At 36.3% G+C, this 26357-nt stretch overlaps 1 protein-coding gene across 6 annotated transcripts in view; it reads right to left on the reverse strand.

Moving 5' to 3' along the window:
* Positions 1-454: 454 nt before the first annotated feature.
* Positions 455-26357, reverse strand: part of STRN (striatin) — a 56670-nt gene continuing 30767 nt past the window's right edge. Inside the window, exons 6-19 of one of the 6 annotated variants that reach the window (XM_071739166.1) lie at positions 20057-20192; positions 18861-18996; positions 16652-16762; positions 14285-14371; positions 13591-13734; positions 10766-10902; positions 7119-7294; positions 6057-6104; positions 5261-5382; positions 4272-4439; positions 3493-3633; positions 2239-2343; positions 943-1029; positions 455-855 (exon numbers count right to left, since the gene is read on the reverse strand). In XM_071739166.1, coding sequence (XP_071595267.1) covers positions 686-855; positions 943-1029; positions 2239-2343; positions 3493-3633; positions 4272-4439; positions 5261-5382; positions 6057-6104; positions 7119-7294; positions 10766-10902; positions 13591-13734; positions 14285-14371; positions 16652-16762; positions 18861-18996; positions 20057-20192 — 1768 coding nt within the window. In that variant the 3' untranslated portion in view covers positions 455-685. Of the gene's footprint in view, positions 856-942; positions 1030-2238; positions 2347-3492; positions 3634-4271; positions 4440-5260; positions 5383-6056; positions 6105-7118; positions 7295-10765; positions 10903-13590; positions 13735-14284; positions 14372-16651; positions 16763-18860; positions 18997-20056; positions 20193-26357 lie in introns of all 6 variants that reach the window. The other 5 variants (XM_071739165.1, XM_071739170.1, XM_071739169.1 and 2 more) reach the window with 5 other exon arrangements.

The raw sequence follows: 26357 nt of genomic DNA on the forward strand, positions 1-26357 counted from the left end.
ATAACACAGAAGATGTAAAAAAAACCCAAAACAACAACCTTTAATGCATTTTAATTTATGTTAGTAATTTGCTCTCATTTAATTGTATTTATCTTAGGCTAGCAGCCTGGTGGCTGAGTTTAACTATCTGCTACTGCTCTCTGAAAAAGATCTACTTTTATTAACACCAAGGGGATGACAAAGTGCCTCTCACATGACACATCAATGAGTACATGAACTGTCACTTTTACCAGGTGATTTAAGTTTAAGTACATTAAGATTCCATTCATTCTCAAAGCTCATTGAGCTCATGAGCTTCTACAATGAGAACTATCTTAGGAAGTTTCTCTCTTCTACTCCCTGATGCAATTAGACCCCTTCTTTCCAATACTCATTTTATTAATATAGAATACATAGACCTAGTTTCACCCAAGGCCTGCCTGGACGAAATTTCAAACCCTCTGAAATAAAAGCATTTCTTTTGTTTTTTAACTATTTGAAACTGAGAGTTTCCAAGCTCTCAGCACCAGCTGAGCTCACAGAAACTAGAACAAATTTCAATTTAGAAAACAGCAACCTGCAAAACTAAACACTTACAAACATTCTCTGGATTACAGGGCAGGATAAGAAGACTCATGCCCTCTTCTTCTCTTTTGTGCAGCTGGTTAAATATATACAAAGCTAGAGTTGAAAGGAAAACACTCTGTCATACAAACACTTTAGCCAGGGCATCTGCTCCTGCACTGGCAATGTAGCATTTGGAGGGGTGGAATGCCACATCATGAATGGACTCATCAAATTTTTTGCGATGAGCAGTGAATTCTTGGATGCAAGTCTTGCTTTCAAGATTCCACAAGCGAATTGAACAATCGTGACCTAAAAGAGGGGAAACAGTTTTCTTTATAATTCTTATGTCTGCCACCACTATGAAAAAAAAAGAAAATGAAATCTGAATGTACTTACTGCCAGACATCAAATACAGGCCATTGGGATCAACAGCTAAACTTGTAACTGCATCTAAATGAGCTACCATGGAGTGAATCAGTTTTCCTTTGAAAGAAAAAAATTATTTAGGTTATTTTCTGCAACTCACTTTGTTATCTGTATTCACTGCCTGAACCCTACCACACCTCATGTTAGACATACAAAACCTTGTAACATGACTGAGCAGTAAAATTATGCAAGAAGTCATTCTTTTAATGTTTACAGTCTCAGGAGAGCCCCTGTACCAATATCAACCTTTGTTTTACCTCTGCAAAACCACCATGGATCTGTAATCACTGCACATTTTAAGTATTTCCCCCCTAAGTGAACCAAGTGACTGGAAAGGAGGTCAGAAGCTGAGTATACTAACAAGCAATTAATATAAGCCAAATAAAAATATAGGATAATTTTAGTCAATTTTGAGATAATTGATTTTCTATTACAGCTTATTATAATTATAGTAATGATTTCGTGTTAAAAATAAGAAATCATGGGTAAAATGTGGAGTTTGCTGTCATGGAAGATAATAAAACATGAAAAATAGTGGCTGTTTGCTCTAAACATACATCTGGAGACTAGCAAATTTAAAATCAACAAGAACACTGAAATATCTCAATTTGACTTTTAAGACAGTGTGACCTAAAAGCAGAGAATTCACAAAGATTATAAAGATTCAAAGTCAGAATACCAGATTAATACTACCATTCCTATCAAAAAGGCATTTAAAATCTAAGAAGTTTATAGTTTCACATTTCAGTGTGACTCTCATTACAAATTAGAACAAGTAATGTAAGCTGTCCAGCTGTTTCTGTAGAAGTGGTAGATTTGTATGAATGCAGTGGATCACACTGACAATAATGCCTACAAGTAAACTTCTACCCCCAAGCCATCAGGCAGAGGGCTTGGAAGCACTGAAGGAGTGTCAGAGCTTTCTGTCCTCAGTTCAACACAGACAATACAACAGAAGCAGCATGAGAATAAGCACAGGAAGATTTTGAAAAAACAACCTTTTATGTCAAATATTGAGAACCCCCACACATGAGGTATTGTAAAAGAACAGAGAATGATGTATGTTCCTTATCACCATGGCAATAAAATTTCAGGTGGGATGGCAATTTTTGGGCTCTAGTAGTGATGAGGGATTTCTGATTCAGATGATATCCAGTTCTTTGCATCCCTCACCAACCATGTGAATAATATTAATCATAATGAAATTCTGTTCATGTTTTATGTTACACAACAACTATGACTAGAATCTGCTGAAAAGATGAATACCTGTATTGTTGTCGTAGAACTTGATATGTCTGTCTTCATGAGCAGTGATACTAATTGGTAGAGTTGGATGGCTGATGACTCTGTTTATCTGACAGGAGGAACTGACTGCTAAGAAAAAACCCAAACATATCAAGACATGTAAATTCCTAAGATCTTTGAAAAATTGCTACTAAGAAACAAATACGTACTGAATCTTATCTGCAAAATAATTCTTACCTGTACATAATGGAATCTCTGAGCTAGCACATCATGTTATGTGGTTTACTCTAAAATACTTTCTGAATTACACATACATAAACCATATGCATGAGTGTAAACACAAACATATAAGGTCCAACTTTTGGCCATGGTTTGGATGGGCTCATCAGGCAAGAATGTGAAGCCAAAAACCAAGTGAAAATACCTTTTCTGTGCTTCCCCATCTCTGCACTCCTGTGCTTGTCAAGCAAAGCTTTCTTCATAGCATACAGTCAGTGTGAGAGAATTAACACTGCTGGTGGTATATTTCCAAGAAAACAAGGTCATAGGAGAGCCATTTTCCTAGCCTTCAAGAATCTTGAAATATCATATACACACCCCAAAGAAAGTATGAGATCTTGGTTAGAAATCTAGACACTGCTGTGATGCAGAGTACTGCAAGAGTGGTCTTGGGAGGCATAGAAACATGAAAAAACTATTACCTTCTTTCATGTGGGAGTTGACCATATTTCATTAGACTACTGTCAAAGAACACATCATCTATGAAAGTTCTTACTACACAAAATAGAACACTACAATAGGAACACTTGCTACTAAGGTCGTAAAGTCTTCAATCTACATATTTCTATAAAAATCTGAACTGACAAATAGTGTCAGCATCCACGGGACACTTAAAAATGATGAAAGTGTAAACTAAGGAAAAACTACACTCAAATTAAACTCCCTTAAAATAACTAAAACCCTTTGAGACTGCATCACAGCCAACTATCCTCAGAGTTTTAAAATGCCAAGCTGAGTGAGGAGTGATGCTTATACTGAACAGTGGAGTCCCTAAGTGGTGGTGGTAGGACATTTCAAGTGATACATTTTCCTCTTACCTACTTCTGTAGAAATATCTTTTTAAAAATACATCTAAGCTTTATAGTACTATTACATAACTAAAATACTAAAGAGGTTGCTATATGACAGTCTTTCTTAAAGGAACATTACTGAATTACAGTAAGGAGGAAATAATGAAATTGTAACATATTTTTGTTTTGTTTCTGTGATACCTACAAGTATCCACAGTGGACTCCAGGGTAAGAATTTGTTGTCGTGTCTCCATGTTAAAAATGCTCGTGTGTCCACTGTTAAATGATGCTACCATAAGGCTTGGGTCACTGCTCACAAGATCTACTGATGAAGGGATTCCCATTTCTTAAAAGCAATGAAGAGAACATTTTCATAAGGTTTAGTTGGTATTAAGAAAGCCAACAAACAATGAGAAAACTCAACCGCAAAGCACTAAATATCAAAAGAGCCATAAATTACAAAATGTAACATTTTAAAAATCTACATTATGCCAATCAAAATAGATTGCCCTGTGTGATCACTATTTTAAACCTGTTTTTCAGATACGCCTATCAAGAAAATAGGTTTACTAAGATGCTGTATCTGGAACTGCGACTTGATAGAAATCTACTTTGCCTTTTTTTCCTACTTTCCCCCCCCTTTTCCTTCCTTTCTTTAACTATAGGAGCAATTCTCAAACATACCTCCATTGCACCAAGTAAGAGGAAATGAAATTTAAGTCGCAAAATAATTTACACAACACAGGATTAATGTTAATACTAACCTGGGCAAATTCAGAGCTTAAAAACCCCCAAGTTTTCTGGGTGCAAATTTTGCATGCTGACACTGTCAGCACAGAAGGTCACATAAATACAGCATAAACTCATAATCCAAAGCTTTGTTCATCCTGCCTATTAATGTATACATCTGCATCTATCTGCCTATAGAACAGAAGGCCAAATCAGGAACAAAAGACTCTGCTAAGGCGGGGCAATTTTCTGTACCTTGATTATCATTAAATATATTGAGAGCTGGAGAAATTTCTGTAGCTTTCCATAGACGTATGGTGCCGTCTGCTGAACAGGACAGCAAACGCTGGTGTGCTCCACTATAAACCAGACCCCAAACAGCATCTGTATGGCCTACAAAAGCACCTCTTAGAACAGAAGGATCTGTGAATAAAACACAACAAACCACATTAAAAAAAAACCCCAAAAAACAAGTGATTTAAGTCAAGAGTTGTATGTTGGCCTCTGTTTATGGACCCCCCTCAAGAAGCTACTCTATAAAAACACCCAAGGCCAATCAGTTCACATCAACATAGAAGTCTCAATCATTCTTGGAGGAAGTTTCTTGAATTTCATCAGCATACAGGGCTATATGGTTTAAGATTAATAAGCAAAGCAATGTTTCAACAGAAGGGACACTATCAAAGTTGGTAAAGCACACTCTGCTTTTAAAATTCACTCTGAAACAACTGTTACCGGCACATCCATCCCTTTTTTCCAAAAGCCAGCTTTTAGGTCACCTGAAGGTATGTGAAGTGCAAATTGTTTTAAAACACAGGCATAAAATTGACATCTGTTCAGATCTGGTACATGTTATGAACTGGGCCTTTTCAGCTGTTTGCAAACAACATTAACAGACTATACAGCCCCTATTTTTCTCAGATCCATGAAGCTTTGTTGAAGAAAAACATGAAAATACACATTTGATGTACTTGCTAAATATCATGTCCAGCTCTACATTTTTTCAGCTTAGTTGTCTCTCAAAAGGGTGATGAGATCAAGGCCTTTCTTAAGAAAATGATACATTTTATCTTCTCATCAGCTAGTGTAAATATTAAAACAAAAAATTAAGTCATTGAACATCCAACGTTCTCTTTTGAATTTTCAAAGCAGGATTACCTATAAATGATACTACTGTGGCCACATTAGATTAATGTCACTATATATATTATACACACACACTGGTGTGTGTGACAGCAACATACCATAAGAGTCATAGGGGTCGATGTTGGGGTTGGTTATACTCCAGCCATGGATGAGGCCATCTGTTCCCCCACTGTAACACTGTTCACCATTACTGCTCATCACCACACACAGCACTGGTCCACTGGAAGAAACCCCCCCCAAAGAAACATTAGTATTTTTATTATTTGAAAAGCAATGTCAATGGAATCTTCACATTTTCCTGCTAGACATAGTTAACTTTCTGCACACTCTGTAACAAAAATTCTGGTACAGTCTGATAACTTGGCATAGGCTATGCCACTTCCCACAGAACAAAACAAAAGACCCCAATCCTCCACAATAGTTGGTAATGTATAATCAGGACAATTTACTCATTCTGCATATTAAATACAAAAAGTGCCACACTTCTAAACTACAGGCTTTTTGATATTGCATGAAGTGTTTTCTTTCTCTTTTTTAAAGATTTGAGGCTCTTTCATGAAATAAATTCAGTTGATTTAATTTCACTGCAAACAGCTTCATTCTAAAGATGCACATTTCTGACAAAAAGGCAAAAGCTTCAATGATGAAAAGAACACCTAACTGCATTTGTGTAATCTGCAGGTTCTTCTTTTCAAAACTGTGGTGTACCTAGATCCAGACATAAATAACTACGCAGAAGGGAGATGTGCAGATGTTTTAAATAACATGGGAACAGAAAACATCACATGAAATCACTAGCTGGCAAGGTGGAAATGACTTTTTAAAAAACATCTATGTCTGTTTAAAAATCATCTATTTTTTAAAATATAACAGTGTTTCTCAGGGAATACTTACTTATGTGCTCTGAAGGTATATATTGGCTCTACATCAAGAGAAGCACTCCTAAATGAAGTACAAGGAAATGTTAACATATATATGAGCTTACATAAGGCTTTATGAAAATGTTCCAGATTTGCTAACTCTTAAAATTACTGCTATGTTTTTGAAGTGTTTCTCCCACAACTTCCGCTCCCAACACGATGTTTCATATGTCTAGGAATTCTTTGCATGCTTTCAAAATATGATAGGATTTGTTTGGTTGGTTTGTTTAAGGTCCTTCAGGGCAGAGTCCACAAGAGTGTGCAAACTCTCACACTCCCATCAAACCAGTAGGTAAATACATCAAAGGTGTGGGAGGAGTGGAGGGCCATCAGTATCACATGGAATATATCATGAAGTTTCCAGTCCCTCCCAGTGCAAAGGAGTTTGCAACACCTTGGTTTTATATCAACACTGAAGCAATTAAAAACCACACCTCAAACTGCTGCTCTGGTCTGCACCAATCTGGTGCTTGTTATATAGACTGGGTAGACACAGGCTCTGCCCACCCTTCCTGAAAGGTATTATCTACTCCCTTAACATATAAGCCCCATGAAGAATTTGCTCTGGTTTCTGCATATCCCTAGCAACACAGAAGGGTACAAAGGAACCTAGCAACATCCTTCAGTTAAAATTTAAAGCTGTAGACATGTATATGCATAGATGTGTATACATATATATGCATATATATAAATGTATTTTTATGCATTTATATACACATGCAAGCACACTAACAGGCCACATCCAAGTATTTTAACCTGTAAATTAATTTGCCATGCTGTCTACAAGGAAAATATAAAATAAGTGAATGGTATTATTTTTCAAAACCAAAGCACGTTTACAAACACACATGGACTTTTTTTTTTTTGGCACCCTTTAAAAGTCTCCAATGTTTTCCATTAGCTTGTTTTCCTACTCTTAAATTCAAGGAACAATTTTCATTAACTCTAAGGGCGATTCAGTAAAATGGCATCTACAATTTTTATTTTTCTTCATAAATGAAAATGTTTTTTGAAACAAAGCAAAGAAAAATCTTACTTTTTTGCTGGGGCTGTTTTTTGTAAATTCCACATTTTTAATGTATGATCCTCTGAAGCTGTTATTAGGACTGGTTCAACGGGATGAAAAGCAAGACCTCTTATTCCATCAAAGTGACTTCTTAATGTGAATTTGGGGTTCCAAGTCTTTCTCAGTGCATCCTTATTGTTTGCTATCTAATAAAAAAAATGCCAAACTTATAATTAATTTGGAAGGCATAAGGAAAGGAAGAAATCAGAAATTTAGTTTGGCATTTTCAGAAGACATCAAATTACCCCACTCACTTTACATAACAAGCTGTTCTAGAGCAAGTGTATTTAACAATGATCAGACAATTCACAATGAGAACAAAGGCAGACATATTCCACAAAGGCAACAACTAATGTTGCACCCACAGTAATACATTCTGTGCAAACCTCCAAAACTCTGCATGCCAGTTAAGTTACACAATTTTAAAGCTGAAAAGCACCCTTCTGAGTCACACTGCTGTGGAATGAGGTTTGGTATTTGAAATCTGAACTATACCTACTGGTTCATTCATCAACACTGGGCCTGATTCAACCAAGTCATGGTTCCTGAGTATTCCAAGTACCACTGACATGGCACCTAAGAGATAGCACAGAAGTGCCTAGCAGCACTGAGAGGAACACAGCCTAACTTACTTACTTTAACACAAGTTCTGCAATAATGAAAGACAAGTAAAGCTTTCCAGGGGAAAAAAAAAGGCAAAAAGGACTTGGCTACACACTAAAAATAAATGGCAAACAATAAGCTATCATATATAAAGACACAATTATTTCACAATAAATGCATTTTTAGCAGATCCAAAAAGAAAGCCCTTGAAAAAAATCAGTTAAGTTCAACATTGCTCCTCTGAACAAATGCTGACATAAAATGCTGAACAGATTTTTACCAGTCAGTCTAAAGTGCCGGAGTTAAATTCAGCTCCCCACAACCACCGCTCATGGTGGTTATTGAGAACCAGGAAAACAAACTAAATCAAAAACTGATGATTTTATTATCTTGATTGCTAGATATAATCCAACATAATTGTGAATCATTAATTGCAAAGAAGAAACAACTGTTCTGAGACACTTCAAGTATCTCCATTTTATTCTTGAATGTGGGACAGGGAAAGATTTAAGAACAAAAGTGTTTTTCCTAAGTTTTGTTACTTCTGCATTTAACAATAACATATGCTTCAATGAAGAGGTTCTATACATTTTAAACAATGAGAATGGAATTGTAACGAACATCAGCTTTAACCTCATCATATTTCTTGGTAATTACATACTGTCTTGCTCAAAGACACAAGTCAGTTCCTTGCCAGTTTACTGAGCTGAGCTGGCTCAATGAGGGAACAGTAAAATGGTTGAGCTGGTGCAAGGATGGGGCAGGACTGCAGAGTTAGCAGCTCTGGCACATTTTCCGGAGACTGGCCAAGAAAGTCTCAGTGAAATGGGTACAAGATGTACAGAGCATTCAAAATATCTGGAGAGGAATTTGGTTTTCTCAACACAGGCATCTAATGCCAATTAGGTGATGGAGAGAACCCTGCCTGCCCTCCAGCTGACACACCAGCTGCACAGGTCCTGCACCACATCTGCAAAAGCCACAAAACTCCTCAGGTGGCCTAACAGTGTATGCCAGCTCTGGCAGGATAAGATCCTCCATTTGCTTCTCAGTCATTTAAATATGTTCTTCCAAGGAGTCCAAGATGATGAGCTTATCACTTGGAAAGTAGACGGAGGGCAGTCCCAGCCAGCAAACCAGTATCAGAGGAGGAAACAGATCCCAGCCCTGACACACCACCTGCCTGGCTGCACCACCACCACCACTCCTCTTCACCCACCCTTCTCTCACATGGTACAAGAGGATGGGTCACTAACACTGCACCCAGCCTTCTTTTCTCTCTCCCCACTAAAATACAGCAGTGAGCTAATCTGAGACTTGATAAGCAGCTGAAGGTGGAAGAGAGGATGTTGTTCAAACCCCAAATTAGGCCTTGATTTGGATTTGCCATTAAACAGTAATATTTGTGTCTATACAGACAACTTGTTTATCATTGCTGCTTCTGGAGTTTTCCCAGCAAGATTATGGACGCTTCTCTTGTTAAAAGTTGCAGAAAATCAAGCAAGAGCCAACTACAAAGTCCAAAATCTCCAAGCCAGTACACAATATTAAATGGAATAATTTTGCAGTTCGGATATTCTCATGTATATCATTTGGTCTACTACAGTTTCAAGAAGCCTATCCAAAAGACTAGGGAAAAAAAAAGAACCGCAGAACGTTTGTTAAGACAAGAATGCATAAAGGAAGGAAAAAGATAAACTTGAGAGATTATTGGCTAGCAGCCTGGGAAATTGTATCTTGTTAGGTATTCTAAAAATTTAACCACAAAAGGAGACTTTTCTGTCTAGGTAATAAATTCATAATCTCCATTACCAAGTGAAAGCCATTCTTTGATTTACAGACAGCCACAGCAACATGTAAAAACCTTAAACCATGAGATGCGGTAGGCTACTGCTGCCATTGTTTAGAAGAAAATAATCCAGTAGAAATATCAGTGGGAAGAAAGGGACTGAAAATAGGCAAGTGTCTGCAGCTCTTGAGAGCAAATACTTTTCAACAGTAATTCACATGAATATTTCAACTTCATCCTCCGTATGATGAAAAACTGACGCTTCAAAAAACCATACTAGATTTCCTCAAGTCCTACCTGATTCACATTTGGCAGCTGGAAGAAGGTATGAAGCAGCAGAAAATAAAAAGCAATATGTAAGCTAAACTTCTAGTGAAATTTGGAATGGAAACACTACCCTTTCATTGTGCTTCAATAAAGAGCACAGTTAAACAAGCAAGGAGATTCATACACAGTTGTTTTTTTTTTTACGTTGTCAGCACTACAAAAAGCCAAGAGTTGGGGTAAGCATGCCTATGAATTCACAGAATGGTCTGGGTTGGAATGGACCTTGAAAATCTTCTAGTTCCAGCCTCCCTGTGTAGGCAGGACACCTTCCACCAGACCAGTTTGCTTAAAACCCCATCCAACCTGTCCTTGAACAACTCCTGATCACAGGAGTGCATAAAGGCAGTTAACAAGCAGTAGGCAATATTCTCAACCATGCAGAATAGGATAGAGGTAGAGAAAGAAATGCTAGATTCCATAAAAGAAAGCTGTTGGTTCAGGATAAACAGACATGGACAAACACAATAGTTTATATGGACACTTGAACAATGAAATTAAGCACTGAATGCATCAAGACCTTGTACAGATGATTTAGGCTTGTCATGTCCTCTGAATTTAAAAATTCATGATCACAGCTTTGGGTGTAACTAAAAAAGACATGAAATTTGTAGACCATCTTACCCCTTTCTGGAGAAAAAATTAGGTTAAGACTAGCAAAAAAATTAAGACATGAACCCAAATTAGGAGATAATAATGAAATACTGAATTTTTGCACAGATGTTCTATATCATTGCAATCCTGATGATTCACAATACATCACATGCTCAGAAGCTTGCTATAGTAGTAGAGCATGTCTCTGCAGTGTCACACTCAAAATGCATGTAAATTTTTATTAACTGTATAATTTATTACTTTACAAGTGAAGTGGGACCTTGAGTTACCATTAATAACCACTTACATCATAAGTCAGTGAATCTGCCTCATTGGCTACTGTAAGGCCTGCGAGTTCTCCAAGACCCAGCTCATTTTCAAGGGCTTCATCTGTTCCCATAATGAAAGATTTCCCTGAAGAAGGTGGGAATGTTAAAGCTTCCACTGCAAGAAAACAAAATAAAAAAAAATAATACTGACACATGGGTTTATACAGCATTGATTAGTAAAAACATACTTTCCACTTTCAAAATACTAAGTATCTCTCAGGTAGCTGAGTACAAAAAGATGGAAAAAGATGCATTAAAAAACAGCTATTCTAAAGCAAATCACTGTATTTACCAACAAACAGTATCCTCTGAACATAGTACTTACACTTCAGGTATGCAAGAACTCCAGACAGCAAGTGTCACTAGCCACAGAAGGAAAAAGTAAACTACCATCCACCCATATGTAATGCAAAAGTAGCCAAGAAATGCTCAGGCCCTCCCCCAGCTCCACTATAAAATATGCAAATAGGATCTGGAGAAGTAAAAAGAACATGGCAAAGAATAGCTACTGGGAACAGCTGGACACCTTCCTGACACCATATCCAGACATGTTCAAAATCAAGCCTACAACGAAGCTGCTTATGTGCACTCCAATCTAGCAATACAACTGGAAGCTAACAATTCATCAATACTTGTAAAAGCAGTTTAAGAGTTCAGTCAACACTGAATTCCAGGTTTTCACTAGTTTACACCTGCTATAGCATGTGTGTAGAAGCTCCAAGTCACTGTAACATACACACATCCATAGGGAGATTCACCAGAAATAGGAGGCTCAAAGGCTAAGAGGAGTTCACCCACTTCCAACACGGAAGCTTTAGCTCTGCATCAAAAAAAGCTTTGCCTTTACCTGTACAATACTGTACAATATTATACTTTCCTGTACAACAGCTCTCCAAGTCTGTACGTAACAGAAGGGAGACAGAGTAGATGAAAAGGTGCTATCTTCTGGACACAAAAGACTTCAGTATATTTTATATACCTTTTGTCTCAAATTACAAGGGGTTTTCAGTAAATAATTTCTCCCCTTTTAGCTCTGTTGTAAAAATACAAGCCTTGGCAAACACTGTTGTTACCAGGCAGAGAAAAGGAAAGAGCATCTCATTCTTTGTGTCTTACTTAGACTCAAAGCACCAACACTTAGTTAAAACCAACCAAACTATGGTTTAGAATGAGCAGACTGATCTGTTCAGGCTGCTTTCCCTCTCGTCTCGAAGCCATCAGGTTCAGATGTTATTTACCTCAACTTGATATTGGTTGGACTGGAGTGAACTTTTCTTTCCACGGTCTTTCCATTCCACACCCATGTGTCTACTGAGTGTCCTGACTGCCTTCAATTACTTCTAAAATCAAAAGAAGCCCTTCTAGCTCTGTTGCTTGACTAGGTCTCAGTCATTGCCTTCTAATCACAGACATCTCTTACCTTCATCTAAAGTAGTCTAAACTGCCATTCTATTTTTCTCTCTTTCGAACTTACAATCTAATATTACACTCAACACACAGTAAATACAGGATATCAAATTTGAAAAGTTACTAGAATAAAATGCTGCATGCCAAAAATACCGTGGAGTCTCAGATTTATAAAGGAATACACAGCTAACAGTTTTTTTAATACTGAATTCACACTGATAATAATCAGCTGCCCTCTTCTGTGTTTGTGAGAGTCCATCCGAGTCTTTGAATTTAAAAACACATTTTTGAAAGGACAGGAAAACAAGAGCTCTGCTAATACAGCTCTCAGTACATTTGAGAAAAGCTGGAAAGGAAGCGTTCAAGAAAAAATTCCTCCACTTCTCAAAGAGTTGCTAAGTTACTCAGTTCTTTCATAAAGAAAATTACTGAGCATGTAGGAAATAGAACTACTGAGATCTTTGGTAACTATGCCACAACACCACAGCTTTTTATGCATCTTAATTACAACTTGGCCAATCCACTTTTTCACACTCACTGAAAAACTGCTAAATGAAACTCACGTTTTCCTTATTTTTCAAAAGACATACTTACCATTTAAATGAAGAGCACATGATACTATCTTCTACAAATTAATATAATATCATATATTTATTTTATTATGCTGCATACTGTAGCAGTTGAATCAGATGACTTAGCAACTTTCAGAGATAATATTAATGAAGATAACCACATGCCTCACTGCAAAGATGCATGGCTTCCCATGCTTGGACTAGCTGCTATAAGCATCTTTTTTATTTTTGGAACACATTAATGAAATTAATACACTGGCAAGCTGTAAGTTGTTCTCTATGATTCACTACACAATCAGCACAAGCATCTAAAAGCTATACCTACCCATTTATGTTTACCTGCAGAACCACAATCTTTGCACTTAAAGGAGAAGAAATGCATACAACTGTGTGTGTGTGTGTGCATATTATATATGTGTATATATATATATATATACACACATTTCAAATTAGGTTAGTGGGGAAAAAAAAACAGATGCTCTTCTGCCCTGAGAGTTTGTATTCCACACCTGACTGCCAGACCTGAGCACAAACAAAACCAAGGGACTTAAGATACTCGTACTACAAAGCCACCAAGTACCAAATGATTTTTTTCATGTTGAAAGGTATTCAGACAAAACTTCACCCAGGTAAGTGTCTTGGCCTGACTAATACTGACGAGAGGGGAGGAACAGGAATGCCATTTACTGCACTTAAGCAACACTCATAAATGATGAATGGTATTTGTAAACTGGTTGGAAAGTCTTCAAGGATGACCTTTAACCAAAAGTTAACTACAAGCATCTACCCTGTTCAAGAGGTATATGCACATTTTTAATACTTACCTTCATCTGTCCTGTTTATCTCGTGTTCAATGAGCCTTGAGCTGCTGGGCCTAGAAGAGGGTGCAACAGATGGCTGCAACGAAGGGAGATCATCGACATCTCTCAAGTTTGCAAGCATATCTTGCAGCTTTGACCTGTTGGGCCCTAACCAGAAAAAACAAAAAATTAAATGGTTTATGCATAGCTTAAGATGGCACTGCTTTTATCAGATATGCTACAGAAGCACATGCAACAATGGATCCTACTTTGCATTATAACATTACCACAGAAAAACTAATGAGCACCTATTTTCAGCATAACTAATCATCCAGCATGAAATGAGTTTCTTGAAAAGAAAGTGATAGAAGCAACTTGAGAGCTGTGAACGTACAATTTTCCCCACATTCATAAACTCATACTGCTAATTGCATGGGATGCTGAAGAACACCTCCAACGGAGTCACACAGATTCTTAAAATAACTACTTCTCCAAAACAATAGCTGACATTTGTGAGTATTTTAAAATTTGTGCATCAGGTACTTTGTGCAGCATATTCTTATGACAACATGATTATTTAAAATTTATTTGTGCAGTAGTGTAGTATTGTGAACTATATAATCCAAAAAGTTACATTAAAATATAAATGCAACTGGATTCACTGGCCTACTTCCTGAAGCTACATATGGTGAAGACCCATGCCCTTCTTGACACTTACCTGTGCTTTGCTCCATCATTTTCCCACATCCCTGTTTTGACTGTTTTATATAGGATTGAGGCTGAAACATATCTTCGGTAGTTTTTCCTGTTGTAAGTTTAATTAAGAATGGGAAAATATCTTACCCATAGTCCATTACGCTTTTTCCTAGACCAGTAAATAATACAGCTATTTTTAAGCAGCTTTAACACAGACGTGTACTCTAATATATGTATTCTCTCATAAAATCATTCTATAATTTTATTCTCTAATTACTTCACAGGAGTGTTTACTACAGCCTTGCAAAATCATACGTTTACTAATGTAGTAGCAAACTCTGCTTTGTCTGCCCTAACCATAATGACAGATAATAAACTAAATTGTACTTGTCTGTCACAAAAATATTACTTGATTAAGGAAAACAACAAATAGGATTTTGCAAGATTGTGTTACTACAATATTCGATTTATAAAAACAATATTTTATTTAGCAGTTAAGTGTTTAAGCACCATTTATGATGACAGTGAAGTCATAGAAACAAACTGCGTGCAATTTAATGTCAAGATACTCAGTCCCTTCTTTTTCCCTGAACTTCTTCCTCACATTCTTCTTCACTACATGCAATATCACGAATAGCTGATACCAGGCTGAGATTCTTCCTGATTTTTCTGCACTAATGCCCCTCCAATGACGCTTTGTCCATGGAAAGATGCTTAATTTCTGTACTGCAGTAAACCATTTGGTCTCCCAAGATCAAAGCAATCAAATCAATCCAAAAGGTAAATGTATTGAGAAGTAATTATCTTCACAAAGGAGCACTGGATGACCAGGTGCTGCCTTATATTCCTTACATATTTTAAGGAATATATAAAACATATTCCAATAATATCTATGTCTATCCTAACAATTAAACATGGAGCTATATTGTAAAAAAATAAAAAGCACTCAACAGCTGTTCAAGAATGTAATTTCATCAGTAAAGTTTTAATTTCTGCAAAGTTAAACCTAAAACTATGTACTCTGAACTAGATAGCACATCTGTGCATTCTAAAAATAACAGACAGATTACAAAAATCAATTTCACTGAAGTCATATATTGGTATCCCTTCTCTATCTCAATTTTGTGAAACAGGAGCATTTTAGTTGGCCAGCTCAGCATCTTGTCAAACTTGCAATTAATTTCTAGCAACTTAAGTGATTCCAAAGATGACAAAAATGCCATTTGAGATATTTAAAGTATGGTAACGTTCTACTTTTTTTTTAACATTAAAAAAAAAGACGTTTAGTTTTTCTATTTGATAGCATAATTTCAGCAACACAACCAACTGCTGAGCAGCAGCTAATCACAGTATCAACAGAAAAAGTAACAAAATAAGTCAGCCTCAATGATATGAGGACCTGACAACTTTTGCATCATTACATATTTTTCTGGAATGTCAGAATTTCCTTGGAATTCATAAGCATCTTCCCACAAAGGGAGAAACATCCCTCAAATTTCTTACTGGACTACATGCAATATTATTAATTTACATATCTTACACATGAATTCTCAATATGGCTAGATGTCTGAAACATAGCTGTGAACACTGTGTTTCATTTTAAATATTTCACCTGCATTCAAAAACTTTTAAAGTTTACGTATCCAAAAAGACTGATTTAACAAAACAGATTCGTATTTCAAGAAATGTAACAAAAAATAATACAGGGCTAGAAACTGTATTTCAGATACTGATAACAGTTTTTTGTTTGGATGACGATATCCAACATTTTTAAAGGCTAGTCCCACAAGTACAAAAGCCAATAAATAAATCCTGTGATTTACAAATAAATTCATGGCCAGGGTTGCTTCCTATTTCGAGCCCTGCATAACAAATTATGATGACAGCATGACTTGCATGTTGTGAATGTTAAGTATAAACAGGGGTAGAAATTAACCTGTTTTCTCCCTCTGTCATCTAACAGGATACTCAAAATGGTTTGTTTGGTTTTTTTATTTATTTACATACCAGACTTTAACTCTTCCTGAGATACTGGCATGCTTCCAGCTAAGAAAGGGTTCTGAAATCTTCTATATTGAAGTGTGAACTAATAAATCAAGGCTTTTACAGGTAATGTTTCTGAATAACAGAAGTATGGTCCATTCTCAAAGCAAGAACTTTAAATTAATCCAACACCTAGTTGGAAGAAGTTATATCTGATCCAACTATTTATCAGGTAACTTTACTGATACTGTCAATTTCAACCCCTGAGAACTGGTGAACAGGAAAGCAGTCAGGAGCAGCAAAGTAAAAGAGTAAGTAATTTTAGGAAAACATTGAAAGAGAGATAGAATTAAGGATGTGAAAGATGTGGGATTTATGACTTTAAAGTGCAATGTTTTCCACTTACTCTTCACCCCCTTTTTCCCCTTGCGCTCCTTTTTGTATTGTTCCTTGAGTTTGGTTATTACTCCCTGGTCGACATTCCAAGCTTCAGGCATGAGACACTGGTCTTCCTTTTCTAAACAAAGTGAAACAAATGAAACATCCTTTTTCAATAATGTCACCAAGTGATCTCTACTGAAGGATGTAACAGCTGCTGTCAATGGCATTTGTCTTTTATTTTAAACAGACAGAAATAGCACCAAGCTCATGAAAGCTGTAAAATTGCTACTCACATTCTACTTCCATTTGCTCAGAATTTTCTCTAAAAATTGAGATGAAATTTCACCTGCTTAATTTCTATAGCTAAGCATATAGCTGTTCACGAATGTAAGCAACATTTACTTTATAATAAATCAGGACATATTTTTGAGCTTTTTATTTCCTCCAGGGAAGTAAGTATTATGTTTAGAAGCAGCCACTATGTTACTGGTCAACATGACTTGACTTGTTTTAATCATGAGTTTCCTCCCTGGCTAGCTAAATTTTTTTGCTCTCCTCTAAGAAGTTTAAATGGATTTATATTAGACTGCATTGTTGCAATACAATCTTAAGTGAAAATACTTAATACATTAATTTTCTACAGACTGTCCCAGGATGCTTCCTGCATGTACTACAAGTCCTGTTCAACTTCACAAGTGGATCCTAAACTACTACTGTGCAAGTGCTTTCTAATTTAAAAATTACCTGAACACCTGAACACTTCTGAGGACCTTTCAAGACAAATAGGCTCAAGGATCAGTAATGCTTGGGATCCAAAATGAAAGAACTTCCTCTCTTTGCTCCTACCCGTGATACACGACCTCCCTCTTTCATGCTACATCTAACATTTTGACTTAAATCATAGTAATATAAGTGATTTATAATGGCAGTTTCTTGAAGAATCTTATTTTTATATACAGTTAATAAGACATGGGTTTTGAAACAAATAATTGAAAAAACATGAACGTGTATAACACAAAACCCCCCTTAATATTTCTAGAAAAGTAACTACTGCATTCCATGACTCTTCAGTTTTAATTATTAGACTTATGCTCATTTGTACTCAGCAGTCATCAATGAAATTAAAAATCAACCAAAACTGAAATTGAGAACAAAAAAGCTCCTGTTGGCATACTGATTTTTTGGTGACACCAACAATACCTACACTTATGAAGCATAATTGGATAAAATTTTATTTTTAAAGAAAAGTATCGAATCAACCTAATAAAAATCTTTTTAATGAAATATGAGAAATATTCCTAAATTTGTTTGGTGAACTGCTACACTCCTCAAAATTGAGACATGTCTACTTGAGCAGAGACTACATCCCAATGAACAATGATTTGGAGTCCAGCCAGGAGCTGAGGAGCTGGACATGGCTTCAGTGAAATACAGCACCTTGGAGGTGTTAGCTCCTGTAAGAGCCACAGCTACCAGGGCTTATCTATATGTCAATGTTTTATGATAAAGGTCAGTTATTTTCTATTCATCTTCCATAGCTCCCTCTGCATCCATTTATGTTTAAAACTTTCCAGGGCAGCTCAAAGAGGAAACAAATCCCCATCAGATACTTAGTTCTCTTCATTTTCCTTTTCCCAGTGTAGTAGATTTATGCAGAATTATGTCAAGGTAAAGTGGATGCTGGCATTCTGGGTTGCAGGACATGAAACTCAAAGGACAGAGAACAGTTTGTGAAATATCTCTCTGTAACTAGGGGCTTAAAAGATATGTTTTTCTCATAGATTATAAAAGAAAATTTGAGCAACTGAATAGCTCATATTGCCCAAACAGCTAACACACAGTAAGAGTACAAGTAATTCAGTCTTTATGACTCTCTGTATCAAAGTGGGAGAAAGCAAAGATGAAAAAATAATTTTAATGCCATAACTAAAATACTGCTTTATCAGAGCCCTTCATTAGCATGGGCCATCCCACTCATAAAATTAAATTCTATGCAAATTCCTACTATTAAAGAAAATGAAAAAGAATTACTACCAGCATTAATTTTTAAGAATCCTTACATTAAAGCAGTATACAGGAAAATGAGAATGTTATGTCAAGAGGACTTCTGTCTGCCCATTATTTACTGTAGGAATATTCACACTGTGCTGTGATCCCAACAGAGATCTCAATTAATCTTCACAATATATTCTCAGCAATTTCCTCTCCTGGTCCAATCCCTTTAATTTCCTTACCCCAGTCTGTTCCATCTCCTGAACTTCTTGATTCACCATCACCTTCATCTGAGGTAACCAAAAAGTCAAATTCTTTCAAAGCCTCTTCTGTATCTCTGTCTTCACTGCTGTCAGATAGCACTCTTTTCCTTACAATCTGAGGGGTCAGGAAGGAGAGAAAAAAGCTGAATTAAGTTACACAGACATCTTCAGACTGTACTGAGCAGCACTGTCTTGCCTTCTATGCAAAATCCTAACAGTGAGTTGAAGAAGCAGAAAAGTATACATTAATAAGCAAATCTGGAATAAGCTTTAAAATTTTGTTTGGATTTCTAAGTCAAACTGTATTTGTACTTATGTGTCATCTTTCTTCCTATGACCACCAATAATTAATCACTTGATAATGAATCTACACTGATCTAGACCATTACTATTTTTTTTATGCCAGAAAGGTACAAACTTCCTCTTAATACAGATTTTTTAAAAAAACATAATACCCACAAAAAACTCATAATGCTGTGGAAAGGACATCAGCAAAACCAGAACCATTCTGCTTCTCTGAAAATTGCCTTTTTAAACTCTCACCTCTGAAATCACTCCACATGTAGTCCAAAAGACAAGTCTAAGAAAAAAAATAACCACAACTGACAAGACCTAATATGCTTAGATAAGGCTGAAATCATTCCGTCCTGAATACTTCCTCAGATATTACTGTTATTTAAACGTGATATTTCCATGTTTAAACTGCATTTCCCTTTCGAATTCAAAAGCAAACTGGGTTAAAAAAAAATTACCACATTTTGGTAACAGAAAATATACGGTTTTCATGAGAGGCAACGTTCTAAACAATACCTTCAATCCAAGATGAAAACTTAAAAGAACTAGAACATCTGCTACCATAAATTTATATATTTCATATATTGTGTATGAAATACATATCATAAATACTAGGTAGTATGGAATAGTAGGAAGATGGTTAAAAAAATTCTAATCTGCCATATGTAATGCCAGAAAGATGGCAAAGCTTAACTTGTATGCACAGACTCAGAAATGCATACATTATTCCTCTTATGCACACATGCTTGGACAGATCATCATAGAGATGCATTAATATTTGCATGTGTACATACACAGTCATATACTTTGCTTATAGGCATTTCATTAATCTCAATTTTTCTGTTCTTCGTAACTTTTTCAATTATTTTTTTTCCACTCACTGTTGCAGTATCAATGATTGTTTTCTCCCTTCCTTCAATATCTTCTTCATCTTCTTCATCACTAAAGTCTGCAGCTGCATTTTCAAGAAACTTGAAGGTTTCTAGCAGAGAGGCAGAGTCAGTCAATTCAGGTTTCCTAAACAACAACAACAACCACCATCGTAAGTCAAAAAAACCCACTGCAAAGTAACTTTTGCAATTACCAGTCTGTTCTATATTATGATGTTCAACAACACAGAAGACTAAAATAAGCCTACAGGGAAAATCATACTATTACAAGCAAAAAGGTTTGTGGATTAACAGAATAAAATTATCCATAAACTAACTTATTAGAACCAAAAAATTATTCTCCATCAAGCTGTGATTACTACAACAGACACTTTATTTTTTGAAATTCATTGCATAAAGCAATGATAATCTGATAGGTGCCCAAAAGCAACACCAATTCTGATACACCACCCCTGAAAGCCTCAGCAACAAGGGTGTGAATTACAGCTACTACGCTGACCTCCCACATGTACATCCATGTACAGCAAAAGCCTTTCTGCTGCTATGTTCCCCACCTCCAGAAACATCAAACTCTAGATCTAGAATTCATTAAAGACACAAAACAATATACCAATATAATGGCAAAGTATAATTGATGATTAAACAACCTTTACATAGATGTTAACATTATATAAATAAGGAAATGGGTGACGTTTGGGTAAAATTACAACCACATTGGCACAAGTTCAGGCAATGCCTCAGAACAAGAAGCATAAGGGTTGTCATTAACAGCTGAGGAGGAACAATTCAGGAAGCAGGACTCTAGCCATTACTAAATGTAATATATGTCTTGACATACAGTTAAAGCAATCCCAAAATTAACAACAGGTATTGTGTTTTCTACACAGAAGACACACTTCTCTAACAATCCCTCAAAGATAAAGTGATGAAAAAAAAAATATTAGTTTGAATTGCAATGATTTCTTGCAGAAAAACTTCATACATTCTTTTATATGACCTTACAGCAGTAAAGATAAGCTATATTGTTTTCTTACCTTTAATTAGTAGTCTGTTTTTCAAAGTTCACCACTAAATGCACGTCATCTTGATTTTCGTAACCACTGAAACCACAGAAGTCTCTGCCTTTTCAGAACTGCAGCTCTAACTTGTCTTGGGCTGTCACCCTTACTATCAGCAAGTGCCTTGCTAACAATACATTTTGCTTCTGATATGACTCATTTCAAAAAGGTTTGATCAACTAATAAGCCTATACGGTAAGGCCTTTTAAGATCCCTGCAGTGTATACACCTGTTATCCATCCAACACCCTCTTATTCCAGTGCTTCTTAATAACATTTTTCAAAGGTTTATTACAGGAGACATCCAAGGGTAAAAGCTCTGATGTGTCTTACTAGGCATGATAAGCAGAACTCTTCTTTATCAGTCACTGCTCAAGGAGTTCTATGCTTAGATGACAACAATTAGCAGGAGCAGCTTCTTCACAGCCCCAGTATGTCTACATCTCATTAAGCCAATTTGCTATCCTACCCTTTTTTCATTTACTCATCTTTACAGGCCAAGAAAGCTGATAAAGATTTTGCATATCACTAGAAATTCCACATTCACAGAAGCATAATACATCACAATGCACAGAATGCTTTCATGGTCACTACTGAGATTATTTCCCTATATCTTATCTCAGATGAGAACAATCTCAAACGTGACTAAAATTTGCCTTGCTTCCTGCAGTATTTTGATCCTCTTTTTTCTACAAGAAACCCAAAAGGACTCCTTAATATTTTTCTTTAAGTAAACATTACTTTGTCATACTGCAATACCTCATGAATCTGCAATAACACATTTCCACAGAAACCCTGTGGCAATGTTATTCTGCTGTTTCCAATACACAAAACTCTATAAGGTAAAACCTGTGATGTGCTTCACCTGAGTAACTTCTTGACTTTCAGCAAATTTTGTGTGTCCTGCTAAACTCTTAGTACACTAAATCATCTGGCCATAATTATATTTTTGGTAGTTTGTTTTGGTTGTTTTTTTTTCCTTTGTGTTATGCAGCATCAAGTCTGCCATGTAAAAATATGGCTGCTGACCTATGTTAGCAGCCATTAGACATGCTACAATAAATAGCACATCTGAACTAATACCAAACAGACTAAATTTTAATCAACAGAACTTATTATTAAGACAACAATATCCTTCTACAGGTACAAGAATTTGCAGTTATTCACACACAGATTTGGATCTGTACTCATCTGATCTTAAATCAGGCTCTCACACTGAACTTCGAAGTGTCCAGCAAAAAGATAAGCTTCAAGCAGCTGATCTGAATTCAACTATCATATTAATTATTACATACTTTAGTGGGCAGGATATATAGATAATTGTGTATCCCCATTTACACAGTGGGGTAAAAGGCATCTCATGCATTGAAAAGCACAGCAGTTTATCATGTATTTCAAAACTCTGTACAGTACAAAAATGTACAAAGTCAGCATAGTACCACAGAAGATTATTTGTGCTAAGGCACAACTTCCAAGAAAGAATTAATAAGAACTAAAAAAAGAAAACAGAATTGACAGACTATTTAAAGTACTTAAGTGAAAAGAAGTCCACAGTGAAAAGAAGCTTTAGGCCAACAGGCAGTTTGAGCTGCTATTCTGTACCCCACTATGCTTGAGTAGTCAAATGAAAAGTAACTCAGTAATTTAGCTATGTGTCATCCTTTAGAAGGACATAAATTGTAATGCATTTTAGGTACTACTGTCAGCATGAACACTTAGGAATACTGTAAAATATATGTAAGAAAATATCTAGCTTTAGTTACTTTGATATGTAGCTTGATGGCAAATTGAAGCTTGCTTGTTTCATTATTTTCTTTTTAGTTCTCTATTAATAGAGTCATTTACAACAAAATATTTAAAAAGCAGAAGTGGCAAAAATACATTCAGAGTAGGATAGTACAGTAAGTTACTTTAAATCTTATTTTAGAAAAAAAAAAATAAAATAGGTGATAACAATAGAATGGAGCTCCAAAGTCAGGGACTGATGCATAAACTGTAGCATTACAGGCACAAATGAGGCAGGACCATGACAAGGTTCAGGACCTATTGCAAATAAGTGAAGATCAAATAAACCAAAAAGGACAATTGCTCTTTGTTGGACCATCCTGGATCAAAACATATATATGGGAGGATATAATTTTTAAAGTGCAAGAATTTAGGTGTCTTCCTCATTCCCCAGCCATACTATCTGAAGAAAATTGCTGGGGAAGAACAAGCAAGAAACCCCAGACAGCAGAGGTAGTTATAGAAGCTGCCAAAGCAGAAAGCATGGAGCAACCATTTTGCTGGAAACTTCCTTCACCCTGTGCTCCTCAGCTGCTTCGTCCGAATCTCCTTCCCACTGCTCCTTCTCAACCATTTTCTGCAATACCTCCCTTACAAGGTTTCCTCCCCAGCACCTAAATTTGCCTTCTTTCCTTGAGGGTTTCCTCTCTGCTAACTCACCACTTTCTAACACAAATAACTAAATCAATCAATCAACCAAGCAATCCATTCAACCAAGACATCATCTATCAGTCAGCTCTGTGCATTACATCCTCCCCTCCAGTAGTGTAGGCAGGAAAGACTTTGGGCAGAGAGACTTCTTGCTACTCACATCTGCACATGATTAAGTACAACAGGACTGATTGCTCATCACAAGCATAACAAATACATTAAGCAGTGCCAGAAAGTGAAGCATAGCTACACACGAATGCTGCTGGGGTTTCCATCTTACTATTTACAGAGAGGCAGCCCGCAGATTTTGTAAATACTACTCTTAACACAGAGAACTTCTGATTCCCAAAGATAAGATGTTTTTTCCTGTTTAAAACACAAAGTGCTTGTTAAAAATGGGATGGTAACTTAAATACTTAACTCCCTTAAAGTCACATAAATCTGAAATCACATGAATATTTTTTCCTCAGAAGCCGCCACAACGTTTTGCAACTGTGATGGCCCTTAGCCTCACTCAAACTTGCATTTTACAGGCTGTTCAATTATTCATGTTATTTTTAACTTCTTGGTCCCTCCAGGACTGAAAAAATCACAATAATCTCCTCCCACGGAATCTAAGAGATATGATTTGTAGATACTTCTTAAAGCAAGAGTGCCTCTTGCTGGGCCGCCGTGGGCCATACAGCCAGCCCTTCATCTTCTGCCCTACAGTCACACGGCTCAAGACAAGCATTTTGTGTAAAAATCCAGTTGGCCCTAACATCCAAATATTGGTAGCTTTACCAAAAGTAGTGTCTAACTGGCTCGAAACATTCAATGTGCAGGATCTTGATATAAATCCTGTTTCTTACTGAGTGAAGAGTAGAAACCACAATCTATAGGAAAGGTGAAGTTGCTACATGGAAACTAAACCAGCGCATTGATGATACCTTCCCTGCTCCCAACATGATCAATGTTTCACATTGCAAAGTTTTAACTTAGAATAAAGTTAAAACTTTAACTTAGAATAAAGTTATACAGACACAATTATTTTCTCTGTAACCCACACATTCAGTATTTGTACCATTACTTCCTTCTTGACAATAACCCTTGGGAGTCTGTGGTTATGTCCAGGGAGACTCTCAGGAACTCCTCCCATGAACTGCCCAACTACAAGGCCATTAATTGCCTTGGTCCTACACTCTCCCTCAAAAGGAAAAGAAGAGGCACCTCCTGCTTGTTTGTTTTATCAAAGACATACACAAATTACCTTAAAACCAGATTTTATTGGTAAATTCAGAACCAGGAAGAAAAACCATAGTAAAGTTAACTAAACACAAGGTCAGCTTAGGCTGAGAACTGTTTCTGGGGGGCTGTTGTGACTGAGCTTTCCAAGAGCTATTGTAGCATATTCTATCCTGAGCCATTTTCATAGGCTCAGTTTCCTCCTGCTATCTAGCCATGCCACTGCAAAGTCATAAATTTTATCAATTCTTAATATAATTTAGTCATTTCACATTTTAACATAGTCTTTCCAGTGTGGCCAGTTGAGTTCTCTAACTGAGGAAGCAGTTAATAAATGCATGCAAATCCAAACGTACTCCTTTCTATGAGGGCTGTCTGTTAAATCTACCATACTGTGCAAAATCTTTCATTATGGATCACAGAAAACATTGAACTAATAGTTCATAAAACTATGAAACATAACCCTCAAAACTTACACACAAGGGGCACAGGGCAGGCTAGACAGTTCATCACAACCTTTGAAATCTCACACCACACAATGCAAGAACCAGTGCAAAATATACTACAAGTGGTAAGCAATGCTTACAAAATGGTTTGGATGTAAATTGGAACCATGAAGTAATGTCACTTAAAGAGGAAAGGCCACTTCTTTTTCCAAATCTAGTCAGATAACTGTAATGTCAAACAAAAAAGCTTTTTAAAGAATAAAAATTGAAAATAAATTCAATGTTTGAAAAATTTAAGTAGGTTTTCCATATTATTTCTCCATTCCTCTTTGCTTCTCTCTCTTCCACTGTACAAATTCTCTGCCTTTCTCCCCATTCTCTCTGTACCATGAGTCTTATGTGACATTTCCAAGAAGCATCCCTCACACTATTAAGCCATAGATCTGCAACAATGAAATGACAAGTGTGGTCCATTGGCATTACTTTGTTCATACAACCCCCCAGCTAGCCAATTTCTTATTTCTGCTTCAATGCATCTGGAAGCGTCCAGGTCTTGCCTAAGTGTCTATTAGATCACTGCAAGATGGAGCTAAGGACAAAGGGGGGAAAAAAGTGAAAAGAACACACACAAAAATCCCCACAACAGTAAAGGGAGTAAGGCAAAGAGATTCTGTTGTGTTGGCTTTTGGTTTTTTTTTCTTTTTGTAATTCATTATTTTAGTCTTGCATACTCTTTTGGAAATCTTTTTTATGGCAGATGGTACCTCAGGTTGTTAAATTCATATATATATATATATATTCACAAATAAACCATTTTATAAGCAGGTCAAAGCACAACAATCACCAGACAGTATGCAGCAGTTTCATTACATGAGTCAATGTTAATAGGATTTAGAGATGCAAGTTATTCAAGGCCTCCTGATATAGAAAAACATTCATTCACTTAAGTGCCAGTTGGAATGATTTGTTGTACAAGAAAAAGATAAGGTCTTCAGTATGTTTCATTCTAATACTTGTAAAGGTCTTTGGATTTGCTCTCAAAATTGAGGTTTGATGACTTTTTGGTCATATATAGGCAGTGGAAGCCATACACAGTTCCAATATAATAAAAAAGGACAATAGATCAGTT

The sequence above is a fragment of the Heliangelus exortis genome, chromosome 3 (assembly GCF_036169615.1).
Source record: "Heliangelus exortis chromosome 3, bHelExo1.hap1, whole genome shotgun sequence".
Lineage (NCBI taxonomy): Eukaryota > Metazoa > Chordata > Aves > Apodiformes > Trochilidae > Heliangelus > Heliangelus exortis.